This window comes from Portunus trituberculatus, chromosome 38, assembly GCF_017591435.1.
Source record: "Portunus trituberculatus isolate SZX2019 chromosome 38, ASM1759143v1, whole genome shotgun sequence".
NCBI lineage: Eukaryota > Metazoa > Arthropoda > Malacostraca > Decapoda > Portunidae > Portunus > Portunus trituberculatus.
The window spans coordinates 37824845-37849908 of NC_059292.1; the positions used below are offsets into that span (position 1 = coordinate 37824845).

The 25064-nt window shown below is 37.6% G+C and overlaps 1 protein-coding gene across 1 annotated transcript; it reads right to left on the minus strand.

The window, feature by feature from the left end:
* Nucleotides 1–3719: 3719 nt before the first annotated feature.
* Nucleotides 3720–15874, minus strand: LOC123514728 (CAAX prenyl protease 2-like). Its single transcript, XM_045272809.1, has 7 exons — nucleotides 15685–15874; nucleotides 11177–11279; nucleotides 10840–10990; nucleotides 9749–9916; nucleotides 9415–9483; nucleotides 8932–8994; nucleotides 3720–8658 (listed from the first exon to the last, which is right to left on the minus strand). Exons 1-7 carry the CDS (start codon nucleotides 15777–15779, stop codon nucleotides 8459–8461), a joined length of 849 nt encoding a protein of 282 aa, XP_045128744.1. The 5' UTR covers nucleotides 15780–15874; the 3' UTR covers nucleotides 3720–8458.
* Nucleotides 15875–25064: the final 9190 nt, after the last annotated feature.

Consider the following 25064-nt stretch of genomic DNA (forward strand, 5'->3'; position numbering starts at 1 on the left):
AGGTAAATGGGCAAGCCTCTTAATGTGTGGCCCCTGTTCACCTAGCAGTAAATAGGTACGGGATGTAACTCGAGGGGTTGTGGCCTCGCTTTCCCGGTGTGTGGAGTGTGTTATGTGGTCTCAGTCCTACCCGAAGATCAGTCTATGAGCTCCGAGCTCGCTCCATAATGGGGAAGACTGGCTGGGTGACCAGCAGGCGACCGAGGTGAATTACACACACACACACACACAGGGCCACACGAGCGTAAAGCCCAGGCCCTGTAAAACTACAACTAGGTAAATACACACATAATCCTTCTTAAGAGATTCACACTACTCAATTTAAATGTAGGTATGTTTTTTTTTCTCTTTATGTATATGTAATGAAACTTGACTGCAGAAGAACTAGTTATGTTGTTTGCATATAACTTTAAATGACATGGACTAGTTGTACAAGTGGAACCTCGGTTTATGAATGTTTCTGTTCATGAATAAATCTGTTCACCAACAGATATTTTTAAAAATTTTTGCATCTGTTCACAAAGTTTCAGTGTTCAAAAACATAAACACCCCATAAACTCCCTAGACTGGGAAGCACACACTCACTCGTTCAGCCGTGCTGTGGCCTGCCTGTCTTGAGCTGTGTGATTATCACACAATATCAAACCTCTTTAGTATCAGGAATAGCTTATTACTGATCTCAAGATCAGACTTATTCCCAGCTGTTTGATAGGTGTTAAACCTGAGTACTCCCTGTTCTCTACTATTCTAACCTTTCAGGATGGTTGGAAAGATGATTCAAGAGAAAGAAACATCATCTCGCCTTCCATCAAACATGTTTTAGCTGTTGGGAAATAATGTAGCATACAGGTCTATATAAGGCAGAGAGTATTGTGCTTACTCATGACAGTAACTGCTATGCCATCCTGTCACACTTCATCTTGTATCCCAGTGTCTGAATTCCCCAAAAAGACAAACACCTATTACAAATATGCTAATAAGATATGAGGTCAAGACTCCCTGGTGCACATTGTCCTGAGCAGTGTAACAATCCATGCTACACACAAACTTGCATGCTTCAATATTTCCTAATATCCAATGTGTGCTTGGTGCAATGCCAGACTTCCATGTTTTTCCTCTAATATTAATTTTATTCTTTATTCTCTGTCACCAAGAACATTTGAAAATCTGAAAAATATGCAGTGCTTCTGAGGCTGGAATGGAATTACTGTGTGTACATTAATTTCAGTCAAGAAAAAATGTTTTGGTCTGTGAATGTTTTGGTTTGTGAACCAAGTCATGGAATGGACTAAGTTCATGAATGGTAGTTCCACAATATTACGTACTTTGCTTGTTAAGATGTGAATACGATAAGCTTCAGTACTAAAGTCTCCCATCACAGTGATTGTCAAGGGAACATTAAGTAGTTTAGTTCTGCTATAAACAAGAAAATATTAATTTTGTAATATGGAATATGGGATTTCATAAAAAAGGTATGTATTTTTTTTTTTTTTTTTTTTTTGTAAATTTAGATAAAGGTAAATATTCTATAAAGGCTCTGTTATTTTTTCAATGAAGAGTTGAGCTACAGAAACTTTCTATTTAAATCCTATTTGAAATAAGTAATTCCAAGAGCTTGGTTATACAAAAGATAAATATTAACCAAGGTAAACATTACTGAAGATTGTTCTTGCTCCTTTTCATCTTTAGGATAGCATTCATAAATGTCTACTTTCATATACATGACAAGTAAATGAGAGACAAATGTAAATACTGAAATAAAAATTCACACGTCTTGCTTAGACACTGTAAACCATTGCACAAGGAAAATGTACACGTGATTAGCATAGGAAGAAATGGAACTACTAATACATGAGTAAGAGTGAGAAAAAACTTCATTACCTCACATGAATTATTTAATGGTTTAGAAGAAGTCTAAAAGTACTGTATATGGACAAGGGTTGTTAGGGCCACTCAACATCCACTTCTTTCAGTCTTCATCTTTGACTTTGACTGATTGAAGAATAGGTTCAAATGATTTTGATTGTATTCCCTGTGATCATTGTTATCTGTATTATGCTGGTGACCATAAAACCATCATTCTTGACTCTTGGGCTGTGCCTTAGCATCTTTACCAACCTCCTAGAGATTTCTGGCACCTAGCCAAAAACATTTCTAATAACTTTGTTTCATCTTTCCCTCCTTTATTTTGTTCTGGTATCACTGCCATCTCATCTATTTCTAAAGCCGAACTCTTTACTCAAACTTTTGTTAAGAACCCTACCTTGGATTATCCAAGGCTTGTTCTTTTAACTATTTTATAGTACCTATAAAACTCCTTTACAATAATGTTTTTGATGTCCTCACTGGCTTAAACCCTCAGAAGGCTTATGGACCTTATGGTGTCCCACCTACTGTTTTCCAAAACTGTGCCTCTGTAGTTGCACCTTGCCTAGTCAAACTCTTTCAGCTATGACTAACATCTATCATTATCTGCCTTTCCTTCTTGCCTCTATAGAACCTGTTTTTAAGAAGGTTAACCATTCTAATCCCTCAAAACTGCCATCCTATGGCTTTATCTATTTGTTTCATTTTTGTTTTTCTTAATTTGTTTTTACAATTTTTTTTTTTTTTTTTTTTTTTATTTAACTTTTCTTTTTTTCCCACTTCAATGATTTTGTACTGAGCTGCTTTCCCTGCTGGTGCCTGCAGGTTGGCAATATTATTATGCTTTATCAGTCAGGCTTTGCTTATAAATGAAGGGAGAAAATAACTTTATTAAAGTTCCTTCATATGTAATCTTTAAAATGTCCTTTTTGTTACGTAATATACTTAGCCCAGTAAGCCTTCCATTGCAGGAAATATATTGAACGGGCTCAAGTCATTGAAGCATTAGTGTAACATTCTCTGTGAGGTCCTCTCAGCTTTGATGTTGGGTACCTTTCAACAGCATTTTCAGTTTCAAGAACAGTCAATAATTACAAGGAATCATAAATTTTGTGCTTCACTGCTAGAAATCCAAGATCATAGCAAAGAACTGCCGAGGATATTGTATACCTGAATCTTAATGTTAATGCACTTCCTTCTACCATTCTGAACAAAGCAGGAGTATCCATAAAAAGTTCCTGGCATCGACTACAATTGGCAGAAAAGCTATGCACCAGTTTCATGGAGCCATGTTTAAGTAAAGTATTATCTGCTTCTTTCATGGCAAGAAATCATGACAAGACCTGACACTGTAGTTAGCTAGTCACTCAAAAATTGAATTGTATGAAAATAGTCAAATAGGAACTGTAAAAGGAGAGAGAGAGAGAGAGAGAGAGAGAGAGAGAGAGAAGTCTTGAACTTGTCTTTTACAGTGAGTCATATGGCACTGCTTCCACAGTTAATATGCATGACTTACTTATATGCCAGCATACATAAACTTTAATCTCATGTATTCCCACAAATTTCATTTCTTGTATCAACTGCATTTCTCTTCAGTTTTATAAACAATAACCATTACATGTTACAAAATTAACTGGGTTCTCTTGTTCCTGCTCTGAGATGAATGCTTCATTTACTAATTTCTTTCATGATATATAACACTGACAGGACGAGTTTAAGCCATCTAAAATATCTAAAGTTCAGGTTATAACATTTTATAGATGAATCCCATCAATTAACTGCTTCTGTACATTGAGCAATCCATATATTCTAAAGTGGTTACAAAATTTTTCACAAGGAAATAACAGAACACCAGATGGCAGGAGCTTCATTACACAGACTATTACATGCCTGTATGTAACAACCTGTACAGTTATAGGAAGATGATTTGATGTGACTTAACTTTTTTACATCTAAATCTACATACAAAGATAATGTAAAAGAAAATTAATTTGTTGCATAACTTAACTTTTGATACTTTTCACTTAAAATCATGTTTCTAAAATGTATCTTGATTGTGATGGTATAGAATGCCTACACTCTCTCATTTCTCTTTTAAATGCTTTGTATAAAAAAAATTTACCTCAAATAGAATACAGATAGATTAACAAAAATAATAGTTACTCATAAATTTATATAGAGCACAATAATTACAGGATCCCTAACACAACTGGATAAAAGATACGTACGTAGAAAACCCGTATTGTGGATTAAAATGATAATTGGGCCAACTACTACACCTGCTGTACTGCTCATGCCCAATAAAGTAAATGGTTCAGGTAAGCAATTCTCATTTCAATATAAAATTTGTTGCTTTAAACACAGATTTCATTGATTGTTTCCTGATTACATTCACATAAAAGAGAGCAAGGTTGTTTGTTTTCTGTATGAATCAGACCATAGTCCCTTGATATACTTCCATGCCTATTCTCTATTGGAAAAACAAACTACATCATGAAAGACAAGCCTAAACTCTCAGGAATTCAAATAGTACTAGACTTTTCGATCATAAGCCAAGCATGTTACTACTACATCACTGGCCCTCATGTGTTTTTGTGTCTGTTTATCAAGTTGTTATGTACAGGAGGGAACTATTCTAATTGTGTGTATGTTTGTTTGTTGGTTTGTTTGTTTGTTTGTGCATGCATGCACATACATCAGCAGAGTACAGCAATTTCTCATTATAACAGACCATGTTATGATGGACACAACTCAGAATTGCCCATGTCATGATAGAACTAATAATAAAAACATACTTTCCTGGTACAATACAAGCGCATCTGCACCAAACGTTATAACTTCAACAATCAAGTCAGATTAAGTCCCTCCTAAAGGAAGTAAAATAGTAGTACATACAAAAAAAAAAAATAAATAAATAAATAAATAAATATATATATATATATATATATATATATATATATATATATATATATATATATATATATATATATATATATATATATATATATATATATCAGAATAGAAGAAATACAAGGTGGAAGTAACTCAAAATCAGGTGTGAACAAAATTGGCACATGATGACTAGCCATATCCATATTCCCATCTCACCTCACTTAGTCACTATCAATATACAGTGGTTAAAAACACTCTACTGGCACAGTGCATTTTTTTTTTTTTTTTTTTTCAGAAATAAATTATACAGAGATGCTGTATAAATGTCATGAACACTGAATTTTACTTTACGCAACAGACTTCTGGATTCAAAATATCGTATCTGGTCTGGAATCAACACTATTAAAATGAGAGATTACTATATGTATTGGTAACTCTGTATGAAATAAATGGTTGACACATTACTGAGGTATTAAATACATCACTGAGGTGTTAAACACATAATGTTGAAAAAATCTCTCATTATAACAACTATGACTGTAAAGGGTATGATTGCTCTTGAAAAATGGACAACAGGTTAGGAAATAAAATAATCACAAAGCTAACATGAAAACACATAAACTCTGACGTCAGGAATTTACAATCTTTGAATGGTTTGTTGTCTTTGTTATTGAAGACGGTTGGATTTTTGCTTTCTCATGATCATATGTGAGGTTTTTACATCTATCCTTCCTCACCTTCACTACTTGATAATCTTGTCAGCTCACCAACCACAGTAAAGCACCATAACATTTGAACAAATTTCATAAAGGTATCAACATTTCATATCAATAACAATACCAAACAATATTTGAAAATATTATCTATTATATAAAAATTATTTTTGCCATGTCACATTATGTATGTTTATGTTAGTAGAGGACGAGGAAAGAAAGAAACATACACATGGAAGATTGTTAAGACACTGCTAGAAATTATACAATATTTATGTGCCTGAGATAGTTTTCATCTCAGCATATGCCTGAGTTATCTAAAATCCTTGGGACATCTGCACCAGTTTAAGTTTTGAGTTGAGCCTGAATCATGAAAGGCATTGGTTGGTATCCCTCCTCTGCATGATTCAGCAGTACAATATTCACCCACCTAATGAGTAGAGAGGCTAAATTCTTGTGCTTTCTTTTTTAGCGTGGATGTCCAACCAACTCCTAGGTTTGAGAGCCACAGGTGCATCTGAGCCAAGCATGCCTTCCTAATCAGCACATAACATGGTTATACCACCTCTAGGCACTGCCAAACAACTAACAGAAGGCATGAGAGTTGTCACCATGTCACTATTGTGCTATTTTATTATGGATGAAGTAAATGCTGCAAAATTTCAAATGACTAACTCAAAACCAAGTTTTTGGCCCCAATGCCTATTTGGTTCCATACACCTCATCTGATGAACTGAATGTTGAGATGGATGGCATTTTCTTTAAACATTCCCTTGATCCCATACTTCTTAGCTGTATAATATGTTAATTAACAGCTAAAGAGAAATTATGCATACCATATGCAGAAAGACTTGAATGTTCAGTGAAAGACAATGATCACGATGAAAGGACTTACTGAAGAAGTGCCTGTGAATTGCAAGTAATGGATGGTGAGGGTAAAGCCCCATCCAATTGATCGAGCATTGCTCTCAAACACAGGCGAGCAGTCTGCTCAATGACAAACCTCCCGTTTTTGCCCTCTGAACAATGCAGAGTAGTGCTGTCCAAACGGTGCCCCAGTTAAAACACGCAAAACAGCAAAAGACAGTGGTTCCCCAGGCTGTGTGCAATATGATAACAATGGTGGCCACCATCAAGGATCAGAAGAGAATAGGATTGTGTAGCATAATACTTGATGTATGTGTGTGTGAAGAAGAAAAGAAAGAAAATGGGAAAAAGTAAATGGTGTCATCAGGCATCACAGACAACCAATTTTTCTCATTTCCTCTGATATGGTTTGCAGGGCTGATATAGCTATATCATATGAAAAAGTGCTGCTTTAGACCACTAGTTTTTAGTGGGCGTAGGAACAGACATTTCGCTTACTCACTACCAGTGATAACCACAGTCCTTTGCTTTGTCTGGCAGTGACATAATACTCCTGGGTACGAGCAGTGTTCATTGTTTTCAAAGCAATATGAAAACAAGCATTCTGCTCGTAGTTCTGTGAACAAAAGTGGGATGTTCATCATTGAACGAACCGCTCACCTGTGTTCGAGAGCAATGCTCAGTCGTGTGGATGGGGCTCAAGGAAACAGATAAACAGACAGCAGAAAGGTGGAGGAGGTCAAACATGGCACTCTAAGGTGACTTGAATACAAAGAAAGAATGGCACAGTGTAAGACGATCAAAAGAGTACATCTTGATGAACAAATCAAAATTGTATAGCTTAATGATGATGCATCTTTCAGTATCCCTAGGCAGATTTGACACACTCATCATCATCATCATCAAGTATGTGTTGCCTGCAATATGAAAGTACTTTTAGTATTGACAGAAGTTGTTTGCACAAGAAATGCCCAAAATAATACTGCCACTCATATGATGAGATGAAGCTGCCTAGTGTGCATTGACAGAATACTGCATGCAAGCAATTCATTTGTGAGCCAACACTTCAAACTTCAGTAAATATTCCCAGTACCTAGTGGTATTCATAGATAAAGGGCTCTGGTGTGTGTGTATTCACAGTCGCCTGCTGGTCACCCAGCCAGCCTTCCTGATTACAAAGCGAGTTCAGAAATCATAGACTGATCTTCAGGAAAGACTGAGACCACAACACACTCCACACACCAGGAAAGCTAGGCCACAACCCCTCAAATTATATTCTGTATGTACTTGTTGCTGAATGAACAGGGGTTACACATTAAGAGGCTTGCCCATTTTGACTCGCCGTGCCTGGGACTTGAACCTGGGCCTTCTTGGTTGTGAGCCGAGTCTACTAACCACTACACTGTGTGTGTGTGTGTGTGTGTGTGTGTGTGTGTGTGTGTGTGTGTGTGTGTGTGTGTGTGTGTGTGTGTGTGTGTGTGTGTGTGTGTGTGTGTGTGTGATAAATGCAGGTGATGCATAAGGATGATGTTGAATGAACTGGAGGAAAGAATGTAAGTGCATGTGGGAGAAAGGGAAAGGGTAAGACAATGAGGAAATTGGAGCTTGCAAGGAAGAAAAGCAAGGACAAATACGACATGAGACTTGTATCATGGAAAAATTCTTTGGAAAAGGCAGCAGATACTGATAGACAGTTACAGAATTGGTTTTCTTATAAACTTCCCCATTTACTTCATGTAAGCAATACAAAAAAAAGTATATGCAATGTGTTCACAGTTGATGCTGCTGACGTATTACAGGAGGATAGCACAGTTGAGCAATAAAAGACACTGGGGGAACATAGATCTTGGATGAGGTCCAAAGGCATAAGTGACCATGTATGAACAATTTACAAGATGATAAAAACAAATGAATACATAAATAAATACACAAATAAAATTAACAAGGACCATGATTTAAATATTTCATCACTATTCAAGAATAAAAGACAAGACATCCTAGGAACAGGAAGCAACCATCTCTGAACTACTAAAACTTTGAATTGTATGTAACAATACGGCACAAAATGTCTACAATTCTATCATAAAAATTTTGGTTACTACTGTATTTTAAGGCTTCCTTCACAATGCTAGTGCAGCATTGCTGTAGAGGGAGGGTTCAGTAAGTGGATAAAGCAAGAAGTACCAGGCAACCAGACCCAGCACATGACAGGCCATCAGTTTGCTGCGAAGGGGAGCAGGGGCCTTCAGCATTTCCTTCACCTCAGGGACACCAATGTGGTTACAAAATGCATGAACAGCAAATAAAGGAAGAAAGTGTCCTGAAAGAGAAAAATTTGGTCAGAATATATCATTCATGAGTTAAAAGAAAGAAAATTAAGGCACCATACCCTATGAATATGTCAGGAAGCCTGTACAGGGATATGGGAGTGTACATGGTAAACATAGGTGAAATGAAGGAATGCTTTCAGTTGGTGATTGAGTGAACCTGGTAATGGGTAATGCCATGTATACTAAAATTCACCACACACTCACAAATCAAGGGAATTTCAACAACATGAGATATGAAGTAACTTATCATATAAGATAATTACCTGTTCTGATAAAGAGAAATGCTGAATAGAAACCAAATACTGATGTATACAAAAACTGGAAACCTGAAAAGATAAAACCATCACTTATGAGTTCCATGAAATATATTTATTGTTCCCCTTCATAAAACCATGTACTAATGCATGACATTATTAGTATATCCACAAAAAAAAAATTTCCTACTACAAAATAATTCCTCTGATATCTTAACAAAGGTATAAGAAATTAAATGATTGACATTTCTCAGTTTTGACAATCTTTGGATACATATAAATTTTGCTTATGGAAATGAAAAGAAAGGTCTAAAAAATCTGTCCAATATCGCAGAGCAGTCTCAAGATGAAGGGGAAGTGTTTCATGATATACATAAATTTTTTAAATGTTTGAATTAGATTGAAATAAAGCACCTTACAGGTAAACTCCACAAACTGCAACAATAAGGAAACTTATCAATTGAAAACAGAACACTTAAGGGCCGTACTCACTGGATATGAGGATGACGGCTGGCAGGGTGATCCCAGCGTTCAGGCGATCCACGGCATGGTGGAGGTGAGCTATCAAAGGAAGTAAAATCACACAAATAATTAAAAAAATTGAAGCACTCTCAAAAACTAATATCTAACAAGAAGAACTGTTACTAAAACCTAAAGAATAACTTTGTGGTGAAAAAACTCATCAGTTGCCTAACATCACAAAATAAGAATGTTTAACCAGATAGCACTGATGACCATTAATAAAATGATCATAAGTCAGCAAGACCTTTCTATCATCAGCAATGTTACTTCACCAGTGCACTTTGCTCCTACAGAAGCAACTCACCAACACCAAAGAACAGAGGAGCTACAAAGATGGCTTTCCCTGGGGTGAGGCACTGCAGCAGGATGGGTAGCATGCAGGCTCTAAAGGTGAATTCTTCAGAAAAAGGAGCAACAAGCTGATTTCTCCACCATATGGGATTTTGTGCTGTATTATACCAATACAAGGGATCTGAAAAATTTAACACTACATTAATATTACTTGCATTTATCAGTATTCCAGAATATATTCTTTGAATTATGTAATAAAAACTTCACAACACCTGAGTTAATTTGAAACACGAGTCTTTCTGAGAATCATGAGAGAAAGATTACAATACTACAGCTTACTATTCTATCTTCTGCTATTAAATGAGTGAAACAGAGAGAGAGAGAGAGAGAGAGAGAGAGAGAGAGAGAGAGAGAGAGAGAGAGAGAGAGAGAGAGAGAGAAACTATGTCAGGGGTATGGATGAGTACAGCCTGTGTGTATTTGTTGCTTGGTATTGCATGCTGAGGTCTACTTAACTACATTACAAGAAGGGAATCATTATAACTATTTGACTCTGGTCACCTTCATCCAGATTACTGAATCAGCCCCTAAAAATCTTGTATACAACTTCCATACAGCTCACACAACCATGCCTCACCTCATTTTCTTGTTCTGCTAACTCCCTTTAATCCATCCCTTGCAAATAATGGAGCTTCTTCTGTATATTAAGGGCCTAAAATATCTTCAAATGTTTATTCTATTAATTCATGTCTAGCAAATTCCCGTCTGGTTTATTTTTGTACATATCATATAACACTGCTTTCTCTCTGTCACTCTAATTATGAAGGGGCATGAGTAAACTAGTGTATGTCATCAAGCTTTGTTATAGAAGTATGTGGTGAGTTATTCTATGTGTAAGCTTCTTAGGTGTAGTAGGATGATTCATGACACTATCCCTTTCCACCAGGGAACAATAATATTAAGAGTGCATATTAGGTGTCTGTGAGTCTGTGGTATACTTTATCTGGGCCATCTCAAGTAGAATTACTGGCCTAATATATAGGCAGAAAATAATCTTAACATTCTATATTTTGAGTGAATTTATCCCAAACCTTTCAAACGTACCCATGTACATGCGAAGAGTAGCTGTTACAGGAACAGAGAGATGAGACTGTACAAGGGGACCCAAAAACAGAATGAAGGTAAGGAAAAGAGGCACAACCAATGCCGGGAGAAGGCCCTCCCATCTCAGGCCCATCTGAGCCCATAACGAAACCTGCAACAAAGCAAACACATTGGACAAAGGGTTACCACAATCCTATCCTAACTATACAGTGTAGCATGCTATCTTTACATTCAAATAAACAGCTTCATCTAATCTTTTAATAGATATATTCTGAACTAGATATAATTTATTTTTCAAAAAAATCTTTTCTCACAAGAGCTATACATTATTTCTTACCTCATCATAGTCTTGATTTCCAAACCAAATGACAAATAGCGGTGACACTATTGTCATGAAGAACACACTAATGCATCGCTTCTTAATTGTAGATGGATGGTCTCTGCAGGAGTTATGACAGGATATTAATTTATATTTCATGTATTTCCAATTATATAAGCTATAAAATACTATATCAGTTCAGTCACTACAAAGTATTGAGAAAAAAGAAATAGAGCAACACAGAAGCTCACAGGCATTCACATCACACCAGCCACATACAAACCAAAACAACTAAAGTGTAAAACCTTTGTGTAAAACTGCATTATCAACTTCAAACTTTTCAGTTAATTTCTTAAAATTATTTAAATTTTTATACTCTTATCATCCCATGATGGCTAACCTCCAGTGAATAAATAAAAATATATTAAAAGACATGAATAAACAAATAAACATACATATACATACATAACTGGAAATCTGTATCCTTAAGTGAACAAACAAATTATTGCTGTATGAAAAAATTTTCAAACTACACAAAACACTAAACCACTTAACCACTTTGTTATCTGAAGTATAACAAGACAGATTCAGACAAAAAATGTTACACAATGAAAACCATACAAATATAAAAGAAGCTAACTGATGTTCATTGTACTGTGCACTTAGTCAACATGAAAAATATGTATGTTCATGTACTTTTAATCAGCAGCATCTTGAACAAGGCAACTAAAGACTAAGGAACTGATTAAAATGACTGGGATAAGCTGCATCCACCAATAATTTCACAAAATTACAGCAGTCATTTAATTTCATGCATCAGCAGAATCAGGAAACACAACTGCACAGTTCACCTTTTCCTTTAAAAATACTACTGTAGTTCCTATAGTTTTAAGGGCATATTCATGGAGGGATTTCCTGAGGGACATGAGCAAGAAACACTGGTCTTAGAAACTCAATCCAAAGTGTGTTCCTCAATGCAAGCAGCTCCCACAGGTGAATCTACTAAGTTATTAAAACAACCATGAATCCTTATGCCTATCCACCAATTCAATGCATCAAATGACTGCCTCTGGGACCTAATCACCCTCTCCCTATGTCCATCATTTCCAGTACTTACATTAACTCAGCATAACGTTGAATTTTGGAATTGTGTTTTCTCATTTTACATCTTCAGAGCATCAACATGCCAAGCAATATTCTACCAAATTCAGTGTCACAATTTGAGTAACAAGTACAGTACAAATTATAATGAATTAAATTCACCATATATAAAAAAAAAAAAAAAAAATCAGGGTGAAGTACATGTAAAAGTAAGAAGAAAATCAAATAATGTTAAATATGTAACAATATTAATGACACAAATTTGATAATATGGCTATAATAACTGTGAAATCTGATATTATTGGAGAGAGAATTCAAACTTCATAGGAGCCAAGTTTCATAATTCCAGACAAATATGATTCCTGTACAACCTCATCTCAAAGATTTACAAGCTTGCTTGGTTTAGAAGCTTCTAGTTTGGTATCACTGGATGCCAAAATTGGTGCTGATACAATACTAACCACACACTCACACAATAACTGTCATGAAGTTATAGAACAAATAATGAATAGTGAGCATGTACTAAAGCTACCTTATAAATGTAGGTGAGAAGGGGAGTCACATGGAACACTGTTATGATGCTGATGTCATGTGAAGAGTAGCAGTACTATGGAGTAATGATGATGCTGTATAAGCAAAACCTTGAAAATAGCTGCTGTAACAACTTTCTTTATCATGTAGTAAATTCTTAAATTTACTACATGATAAAGAAAATAGTTTTCTTAAAACATTATTAACTATACAATTTTTTAGCCAACATTCATCTTTTATCTGTCTTCTATAATTCAAATACTTTTTTTTATTTGCATTTCATATATATATATTTTTTTTACATTATGTACCTGTATTTACTTTGCATACAAACATGTATATACTAATATCAAAGCACTTGTACAATTTCCAAATGGCTGAATCCTACAACGTTAAATGACCACTGTGGGTGTGGGCTGCTTCAGACTTATGTACCTCAGGGAAATGAATACAGTACTAACAAAAATAAATATAGATAGCTAAAAATATCCAGGCTCCTTGTATGATCAAAGTAAACCAGACAACACTGAGTTCAGCAAACAGGTGTGCAATCATTCTTAAGGTTGAAATTGCCACTTGGTTGAGCATGGCATAAATTTACAGCATGCAGGAACTAAAACAGCCAAAGGGCTAAGACCACAGCAAACAAACCTCCACATACCTTATTCTGAAAATAACACATGGGACGGTTGACGACCCAGAAAGAGAGGATATGAGTATGAATTGCATTTTTATTTTACTATTACACCCACAGCACTAGGAAGGAAAGATCCTGGCAGTCATTCTTTGAGTATTTAAAAAAAAATTTTCAAGCTGCTTTCTTTGATATCACTGTTTTTGCATGTGTGTCTTCAAATACTATTAGTTTACATCAGTTAGCACATGCTGCCTGCCATAGTGAACCCCATCATCTGCCTGCTAAGTCAAAGGGGGAGGAAGAGAAACGGCATGAGGATGAAGAGGAGTATGAAGTAAGTCCAGGAAGCTGAAATCGGAATGGGACATGTTTATTTAGGTAAAGTTACATTCAAATATGCTATATTCCATTTGACCAAGTAAGTTTTAATGTGATTTGTATTAGTTAATACAACATTGTTTCTGATGTAATTATTTCCTTTATGCATAAGTCTGCAGTTTCAATGAATAAGCAGGATGCAGGTTATTCTATTGTCTTAGATGTTACTATGAAGAGAATTTAGAATTCTACCTTGAAACTAGTTATTCTTTTTCACTATAATGGTCTAAAGAAAGAAATTTCTGTATCATTTCTAGATTAAATTTTTGGGAGTTTCACAAGACAAGTTTTCAGATGATTGTTTACTGAAGCTGTCTCACCCTGATACTGAGCAGCATAAACATACAAAGTTGTACTGCAGTGTGAGTAATTTGTTGGTCAGGACAGTGAGTTACATCATTCTGTCTTTACAACCTTTGACAAACAACATGATGCTACTGCTCCTATTAACCAATCGCTAGTGTTTACAGGAAAAATGTTTACTTACCTATGTATCATTTTTCAAGACTGTCTCTGACACCATCTTATTGGTTTGTCATCAGCTCCTATCATAGTGAATATCATCTAGCATGGTAAGTTAGCATGATTTTGGAAATAATACCAAAGTTAGGAATCTTCCAATATTCAGTTAGATTGATTTTTGAACAATTCTCAATATTAGCTGGCAAAGAAATAGATATTCAGTTTTATCACCAGATCTTAATTTTGAATATATTTTGCATTGGAATACACTAGATAAAAAGACACATAGAAGTGTAGCAAGTGGAAACACAAAAAGTCCCAAACCTGACTTGACGATCATTATTGTTGCCCTCCTCTGACTGTCTTCACTCTCTTTCTCACCGCCGGAATGTTGCATCTCTTGCTATCTTTTACTGCTATTTTCATGCTAATTGCTTTTTTGATCTTGCTAACTGCATGCCTCCCATCCTCCTGTGGCCTCTCTGCACAAGGCTTTCTTCTTCCTCTCACCCCTATTCTGTCCAGTACTCTCAATCTTTCATACATTTCTCTGTTAAACTCAGGAACTCCCTGCCTGCGTCTGCATTTCCAACTTCCCATGACTTGACTTCATTAAGGAGGGAGGTTTTAAGACATTTGTCGCAATCCTTTGGTTAACTATCAGCTGGCTCTGTTAGGAAACTGGCAACTGAGCAGGCCTTTTTCTTTATCAATTTGTTGCCCTTGGCCAATCCTGCCCTCTCACATAGAACAAAAAAATCTATGGCACTGCCCATCTATTTGCCTACTGATTAGTTTCTCAGTGTTATTATTGTAATGACCTAAACATTGAACCCTTGTAATCCTATCATAAATTTCTGTTTCCTGAGTAATTATTCACCATCGCTATGAACTGAGCATGTTATGGTTACACAGTAGCTTCAGATTGATACAAGTAGAAGCATCTCAACTTGAGGTGACACATTACAAGCAACTTTAAATATTACAGAAATACTATATGAAACCACAGTTTTAGCTTTACATATGGCTACAGAACTGAGACAGCTATGAAGATATTAACACCTTGAAATATCATCCAATTACATCAAAACACATTCCAGTTTATCATAAGAGAACAATTTGACTAACCAGAGTGCTGAGGGTGTAACTGTGACAAAATTTTACCTACATTGCAAGTGTTGTGGACTCAAGACCTCACCCCACTTACAGAGCCAAAGGGAACAGGACAAGTAACACAGCACCATGAAAGTATTGCCCCTATGTATTAAATCATGTGAGAACAAACATGGTTAGTGACTGCATGCTGCACAAGACCTACGCAAGGACCCAACACTCCAGCCCTGACTTAACCTACTCCCTGTCCCCACTTGAGATACAAGGGCAAAAGAGACTAAACAGGTGAACTCTGACCCCTTACCTTCCCTGAGTGGCATTCCAGACGTATAGACTCCCGACGTAGAGGACTGATAGCAGGAAACAGACAAAGATCTCCTTCAGACACCACCCACTCATGATGGTAGAGGCGCAGCAGCTCTCAGCTCGCCGCTGCCTCGTCTGTCTGTTTACTTCCCCGCACTCTCCTTCTCTCCCTCTGACTCTCCCACCCTCCCTCGCTCTCTTGCGATATACATACCGGTACAGACTGGTCTTCCTTTAATTTTCTCTGCCTGCGTTTCATTCACTTACTCTAATATATTTATTTTTGTTTTGTTTAATCTCTCTCTCTCTCTCTCTCTCTCTCTCTGGCCAGTGCTATTTTCAGAGCCTACTGCAAACGCTGTCCCTTGAGTGATAGGACTAGTAATTGTTATTCTGTTGCGGGACAGTTAGCCTTGCATCAAACAAGCCTGGATTAAGGAAGGGGCAAAGAAGGCAGCTGCACAAGGACTTCCACAATCTGGGGAGGCCCTCACATATTAAGCGGCCGTTTTATAAATAAGACAGTGAAAAAAAAAAATAAATAAAACAGTTATGCAGCTTACTATGGAATAATCTCTCCTTTAATCATAAAATACAAGTTTTCTATGAACCTTTTGATAAACAGTATATGTTTCTTTTCACACAAGCCTTGGGGGTAAATCTTTCCTCCAAGAGACAACCAACCCTTCAGGAAGCATGCAGGAACGCTACAGAACACGACTTCTAAACTATAAAAGTTCTGATGAGAATAGAGAAAACTTAGTATATGGTTCAATGCCTCAAAAATGTTTCCATCTATCAACTCGACAACTTTCCAGACAACTATCCTCTCTTCTTTAATGACACTCAACTATTACCGTCTTCTACACTAAATATCCTCGGTCTGTCTTTTGCTTCTGATTTTTTTTTTTTTTTTTTGTACGTTAGAGAAGAAGACGGACAAAGGATAACATATGATAAAAAAGAAAGGTCCACTTAGTTGCCAGTCCACTTGCAGATCCGAAAGAATTAGCCGAAAAGTAGGGATAAATTTCTTGAAACCTCCCTCTTAAATGAAATCGTCATAAAAAGTAAGAAATACAAAAGCAAGCAGGGAGTTTCAGAGTTTATCAGAGGAAAGATATGAATGATTGAGAGTTCTACTTAACGTTTGCATTGGAGAGATTGGACAGAATAGGAGGAAAAAGAAAGCCTTATGCAGCGAAGCTGCAGAAGGATGGGAGGCATGCAGTAAACAATATCAGAAGTGCAGTTAGCAAGAATTGCAAAATTCCGGCGGTGAGGTAGAGGCTGAAGACAGTCAGTCAGAGGAGAGTTGGTGACGAAAAACATTTCATTCCATCCTATCTAACAAAACTATGTGAGTGAAAACCTACCCCGCCTCCCATACATGCGAAGAGCACTCCATACATGGGCGGATAAGGCCCTTGTACAGACTCCAGAGTAAGCAGTTGGGGGTGAGAAAAACTGGCGGAAACGCCTCAGAACGCTTAACTTCAAAGAAGCTGTGCTAGCAAGAGATGAGATGTAAAGTTTCCAGTTTAGATTATGAACAAACGACAAACCATAGAAATTCAGTGTAAAAAGAGGGGGGACAGCTGAGTGTCATTGGAGAAGAGGGGATAGTTGTCTGGAAATTTTACATTTCATCTCTGGGTAAAGCAGCTTCTTTAAAATTGTTGTCCTGGCTCATCGCCGCCAGTTTTCCTCACCTCCCGAGTGTTAAAGTAACTGTGCACAGAAGACTTATTCGCCCATTTAGCTTTAGAGTATTCTTCGCATGTATGGGGAGGAGAACGCTTTTTTTCTTACAAATTTCTCTCCTCTGTCTGAATGCCTTCAGCCTTTTTCTCATCGCCACAATGCTGCATCTCTTGCTATATTCTACCGCTGTTTTGATGCCAAATGCTCTTTCTTCTTACCTTGCTAGCTGCATGCCTCCCTTCCTCACGCAGCCTGGATGAACAAAACTTTCTCCTTTCTTTCACCACTATTCTGTCCACTCTCCAATGCAAAAGCTAACTAATACTTTCAATCACTCATACCTTTCTCTGATAAACTCTAAAACTCCCTGTCTGTTTCTGTATACAAATAAATAACTAAATAAACACACACACACACACACACACACACACACACACACACACACATATATATATATATATATATATATATATATATATATATATATATATATATATATATATATATATATATATATATATATATATATATATATATATATATATATATATATATATATATATATATATATATATATATATATATATATATATATATATATATATATATATATATATATATATATATATATATATATATATATATATATATATATATATATATATATATATATATATATATATATATATATATATATATATATATATATATATATATATATATATATATATATATATATATATATATATATATATATATATATATATATATATATATATATATATATATATATATATATATATATATATATATATATATATATATATATATATATATATATATATATATATATATATATATATATATATATATATATATATATATATATATATATATATATATATATATATATATATATATATATATATATATATATATATATATATATATATATATATATATATATATATATATATATATATATATATATATATATATATATATATATATATATATATATATATAAAGTGGGTGGATAGGAGGATTTAGATTCGCTATTTGTAAAAACCTTGTTTTTATTAAGGTATTCATGTTTTACATAGGAAGCGTAAGCACTAACATACTTCCAGCTCACAAGAGCTGACTGCAGAGGAACAAGTGTGTCGAGTGACCAGAAGCAGGCCGCGCCGGGGAGTCACGGAGGGGACGAAGGGACGCCACACATTTCAAATATATTACATGGATGTACAGAATTTATTACATGTTGTAAACTTAGATATAAAAGAGATTAGCAGTATTTATGAGGAGCTTGGGTCATAAAGGAATCTAAGAAAAATAAGGTTTAGGATGCGTAGGTAACAAAGCGCCAGTGTGAGTGAGGGCGAGGGCGGCAAGACCAACTTGTGGCCCGACTCATGAAGTCCAGCGAGTGTAAGGGTGTTTGACGTGATCAAGACGTATAAAGGTACTGATAAAGAGAGTATATGATATATGATATTTATACTATAAGTTCACTCTTTCAAGATTGCTAAAACTGGACAGAATATATATATATATATATATATATATATATATATATATATATATATATATATATATATATATATATATAATAGTATTTTCAAGAAATTTTTGAATGTGTTAATGTATATTGTATACGTATACTGCAGTTGATTTAAATAACTAGACGCCAAACATGAATCTCTGGATTTCTGTTATTAAGTGGTGGCGAGGTGTGGCGAGGCGAGGGCCGCGTTGCTGATGTGGCGGCCTCAGCCACACCAGGGACACCCGCACGTGTGCTATGGTGGTGCTGGTGCGTCAGAGGGCAGAGGTACAGGATCGTTATTTGTTAGTCACCTGTGGCCAAACTGGAGGCATTGCGTGGGAAAAATACTAAGTTGTATTTGCAATCTGAAAGATACATTGAAGTGAAGTATTTTCTATAAATATTTCTTTTTACAAATTTATGAATTTTGAGTACAAATTTATCTTAATTAGATTATAAGACTTATGCTAGAGGAAAAATGGGAGTTGTGGAGGCATCTGAAAGTAGTACATGTCCTTATGGAAATATGACAAACACATCCTAGAACAAGACCAGTCAGTCAACGTGTGTGTGTGTGCGTGTGTGTGTGTGTGTGTGTGTGTGTGTGTGTGTGTGTGTGTGTGTGTGTGTGTGTGTGTGTGTGTGTGAGAGAGAGAGAGAGAGAGAGAGAGAGAGAGAGAGAGAGAGAGAGAGAGAGAGAGTGTGTATCATGTCCATTATGTTTGCCTATTACTTATCTGTCTGCTTGCTTTTTAATAGTGTGTTAGTAAGCGCGAGCGAGTGAGGGCCAGGTGGTGGCCGGCGCGGCTCCCCAGCATCAATTAACCTCCATGGGAGTTGTGGCTTCTCGAGGTAGTCGCGAGCGCAGTTTGGCGACACACAACCAGATTCTTACAGCTGAAATCTCAGGGCAACACATTTGTGCGTATATTTCATTGATGCATATTTTTCATTTTGATTATTTGTGATTCTCGCCGCAGGATAGTGGTTAAGGCGCCTCCACGCCGACCCGTTGCTGCCGCCGCCGCCGCCCTTGCGCTGCCCAAGCTGTGTGTGTGTGTGTGTGTGTGTGTGTGTGTGTGTGTGTGTGTGTGTGTGTGTGTGTGTGTGTGTGAGCAGGTAGGCGGCTGGCCTATACGCTCTCCGCTGGCTAACTTGTCTTGTTTCGTGACTCCATCAAGCATAGCCTCCCTTGATATATCACTGCAGCTTCAGTGACACGCGCCTTCCCTCCATTGTTTTTTTTTTTTTTTCTCTCTCACTTTTTTCGCATTTGTTTTTTTTTTCCCCGAGAGGAAAGGTGGTTGAATATGCCTAAAAAAGTATGAATAGTACGAATAACATTGTTTATACAGGTGAGGTAAATTTCCTTTTTTTCAGATTAGCATTATATCTACGTATGGTCGGTGTATTTACATTATGAATGCAGTAAACAAAGCTTTCACACTCCAACATAACGTTTTCTTTTGGTGAAAACGGCTTAGTTGTGTTTTAGTGTTACTTATTTAATTGTTTATTTAATTATTTATTTATGTATTTATTTATTTAGGTATGTATTTATTTATGTATTTGTTTATGACTTATTCAACTATTTTTGTTACATGTAAACTCGCTTATCTATATACATGGAAGGAACAGGGGGAGTGCTAGTGGAGGTGCGAGTGGTGGCCAGAAGCGTGGGTGGGTGAGGCCTTGGTAGTGATGGGAGGTGATGATAGATGGAGGTGGGAGGAGGCTGTCCAGATCAGCTGTGTGCGGGGGAGGGTCAGTCGTTTCCATGCTCCCACGCCCCTCCCTCTGAGCCAATTTCCGTTCAGATGGGCGGCGGTTGGCCGAGTGTTAATGCTGAATAGAGAGAGACTAATGAACGAACCCATATGTTGGGTTACCCAAGAGTTGAAATGTTTCATTCAGCCATCTGTCCTAAATTATGAAATTTTGATACAGTGTCTAGTTTTCTCGCGTTTTTGTTACTTGCAAAATTCATTAGACTAATTCAAAGACTGGAATGTGCTTTATCTTCTATACAAAGTGGCTATGGTGTCCAAGGAGCGGGCTGTTTTGATTGCCAGACTATCAGCACTTCACTGGGTCATCGTTCATTGATTCCGCTATGATTTTTTTTTTCATCAGAAGTTGCCATTTTGATTCCTACTCCACTTGAAAAAAAGTTTGTAATCAATTTAGATTTACAACAAAACACATTTTGATGAAATTTAAAATGAAGATGATGAATAATCTTCATTTAAGTTGAAGTAAATCGAAATCGACAACAGTTCAACTAAAGACAACAATACCAAGCAAATAATTAAATCATGACTAGATATGTAATCGTCTTTCAGTGTAGAATACAATTTTTTATAAAGACTCCTCCCTACAGCAGTAAGACGCAAATCTGCACTTATATCAACTGACAGACATCAAGTAGCAACCACACAGACGCAGGGAATCACGTGGTATCACACTATACTGCTTCGATCTTTGCACACGCACAGATCTTTCACCGTAACAGAGGCTCGCGGGACGATGAGGGAGGCGAGACACAGCAAACTCTCCTTGAGGACACAGCAGACGAGACGAATGCAGGTAGAAGCACTGGGGGAAGTAAGCTGTACGGTGGTGCGCAGTGGCTACGAAGAGTATCTACAAGAGCAGGAAGGTGGCATACGAGAGGGTTAGTACGTGCAGGTTGGGCGGGGGCGATTGGCATAGGATGGGTGAGGGAACGGTATAGGGAGAGAGGGAGCATCGTCAGTACTCCAGGTATCGGGTGCCTAATGCCTATAGTTGCGTACGTACTACAGGGATGAGAGGGAGGAATGTTGGGTACGTCACGAAGGTCTGGCTGGAAAGGGGCGCGGGATAGGTCAGCGAGACAGTTACTTACAACCACTAATTTTCGGTTCCCTGAGTGATACCTGCGGGCAGCGACAGGAGGGGAGCGCTAGCGAGACGCGCGCCCTGCCAGCTGAGACGCCACGAAGGGGACGCGGGGCGGGGGCTTGAGGGTTGCAAAGGAAGGGTCGTCAGTATTTACAGAGCGGGGAGAGGATGGATGGACTAGTGGCGCGGTCGACATTACGTGTTTGTTTGCTTTTTTATTATTATTATTGAAGATTACATTCATTATTATTATTGTTATTATTATTATTATTATTATTATTATTATTATTAATATTATTATTATTACTATTATTATTATTATTATTATCATCATCATTATTATTATTATTATGGCCACATCATTCATTATCATCATCATAACGAGGTTGCCCAAATATCATAAACATTTACGTGAATTCACAGAAATAGCCGGTAAAACCAAGAGAGAGAGAGAGAGAGAGAGAGAGAGAGAGAGAGAGAGAGAGAGAGAGAGAAAAAATGTAAGCATGGATTGAAGGTTCTTTTTATCAATTCACTGCTGATCAGATGCAACCATAAGCTGAGGCACTGATTGGTTGGTGGTCCGCTGCTTCGTGGGTCTCTGATGGCTCCAAGGCGGATTCTCGAGGCCTCTCCCGCCAACTCGCCCTTGTCAGGTGTCGTCTCAGATTCCGAAGTTAAACTGGATTTGAGCGTCATTACTCCCCTGTGTTGACTAACTACACGACATTACACCAAAACGACAAAAAACACGAGGACAAGAGTGGTGAGGGATGAGTGGTGGTGGCGATGGTAGTGGTGGTGTTTGGTGAACGAGCCGGCGACGATAAGCGTGGTGATGTGATGATGCAGTAAAGGGTGACTGTCTATACGCTGGGATGTTCATGTGATTTGTCATGAATAGGTTAGGTTAGGTTGTTGAGATAGTGCTGGTGGTGTTTTGCGTGATAGTTGTTGTTTTAAGTAAAGAAAAAGGCAAAAATTTTGTTCTTATGCGAGATGCAAGGAAAATTTATGTTTCTTACCAAACTCTCTTGTCAAAGTAACAAAAAGATGTAAGGAAAAACACTAGTGATTAATACAAGGGAAGGTAAGAGGAAGGTTTGATTCGACTTGGTTGGGTCTGGCTACACTGTTGATACACGCTGCTGAATGCTGATTTTCAAGGTGATGGAATTAGTGAGTAGCGAGAGGAGAGACGAGGAGAGCATACAGATACGCACACACACACACACACACACACACACACACACACACACACACACACACACACACGCACACACACACACACACACACGCACACACACACACACACACACACACACACACACACACACACACACACACACAGTTGTTCTCTCTCTCTCTCTCTCTCTCTCTCTCTCTCTCTCTCTCTAATGCCTGCACATCAATAATTAATCGCCGCAATCACGCTTTATTTATTACATTTTTCTTGTGCGAAGGTTAACGATGAATGTGATCAATGGACAATAATTTGTTGTGTTAATTATGAATGATGATGATGGCTCGTGATGGATAGTGTTGAGGCTGGTGGTAGAAGTGTTGTTGTTATTGGTGGTGGTGGTGGTGGTGGTAGTTCAAGTAACGATAATGGTAGTACGATACACATCATGGTGGTAGGGAGAGTGATTATGTACTTCGTATGGTAGTGGTAGTGGTGGTGGTGGTGGAACAATGATGATGATTGTGTTGACGATAGTGAGGAGGATGGAGATGGTGATGGAGTCGAGTTGTTACTCTTGTTTTGTTAGTGGTGGTGGTGGACAGGATGGTCACGGTAATGGTGGTTGTAAAGAAGGTGATGGTGGTAGTAGTGAGGATGGTGATGGTAGTTGTGTTGCGGGAGTGAAGAGTTAGTGGTGGTGTGATGATGCTAGTGGTGATAGCGACTGGATGATGGTGGTGGTGGTGGTGGGTGATGGAAGCGGTGGTGTTGGTGATGGTGGTGGCGGGGATAATGGAGACGGTGGTGATATAGGTATGGAAAGTAATGAAGGCTGTAGTAGTGATGGTGGGGGCGAGTGACGAAGGTGGTGGTAGAGATGGAAGCGGTGGTGGTTATGGTGGTGGCGGATGATGGAGAAGGCGGTGATGGTGATGGTGGGTGATGGAGGCGGTGGTGGTGATGGGTGTGGTGGAGTGCATGGGACCACTGACGGAGGATGGACCTCCACCCGATTTTCCAGTAAGTGAGTATTACATTTGAAACACCTATTTTCGACAAGATGAACTAGAAGCGCAATAGAAAACTTTTCCTTTACAACGCTGACTCAGTGGTTTCATGTAAGTGTCGATAGTTTGATGCCGAGCGTCGTGGGATGAGTGACAACATTGCGGATCAGCAAAGCGTGTGATGAGCGACTGTGGTGATAATCAGTGAGCGGTGACAGATGTCGGAGCGGCGGCAGCGCCCAGTGGCTGTGTAGTGTTTGTTGCCTACACAGCTTCCCGCGACGGCCTTGGGAGAACTCTGCAGCGACACATTCAATCTAATTTATGTTAATGGACGCTGACGGCGAGGTGCCGGAACTGCTTAATGGAGCATTGGAGGTTATCGCGTGACTCACTCCATGCCAAGGGAAACGACCGCTGCTGTGCTGTTCACGCCGCGTGATACCACGGCAGCGGCCCAGGTTTGTCAGTGAAAGTGTTTGTTGCTGATTTAAGTTTTTGCTTATAACGCATATTATGATCACTATATGCTAATATATATATATATATATATATATATATATATATATATATATATATATATATATATATATATATATATATATATATATATATAATCTTTTTGTCGTGTTTTCTTATTGAAAATAAGAATAATGAACAAGATCAGACGCGCAGACTTGAATGGTGCATCTGCCGCAGTAACTGAGTGTGGCACAGCAGCCTCCCAGCTCCGCCGCGGCAAGAGTTCGCTGCCCCGCCGCCGTACGCCGCAGACAACACTTAGTATATACATAATATTCGCAACTTGGAAAAAAATCTTGGACTATGTTACGGATATACATAGGTGATTCGTGTATGTTGTGTATCTGATACATGCACACAGCTACATAAGGGTGTGTACACTCAGTGGTAAATGTTGTCCAATGCAGATGAAAATGCTCCTAGAGGAGTAAGCCTCTCGGTGGCTGGTCCTTGCTTTCTTACTCTAATAATTAGGTGGAGACCAATCAGCGACCGGCTTACTTACAGGCTGGAGCGGCATACAGGCG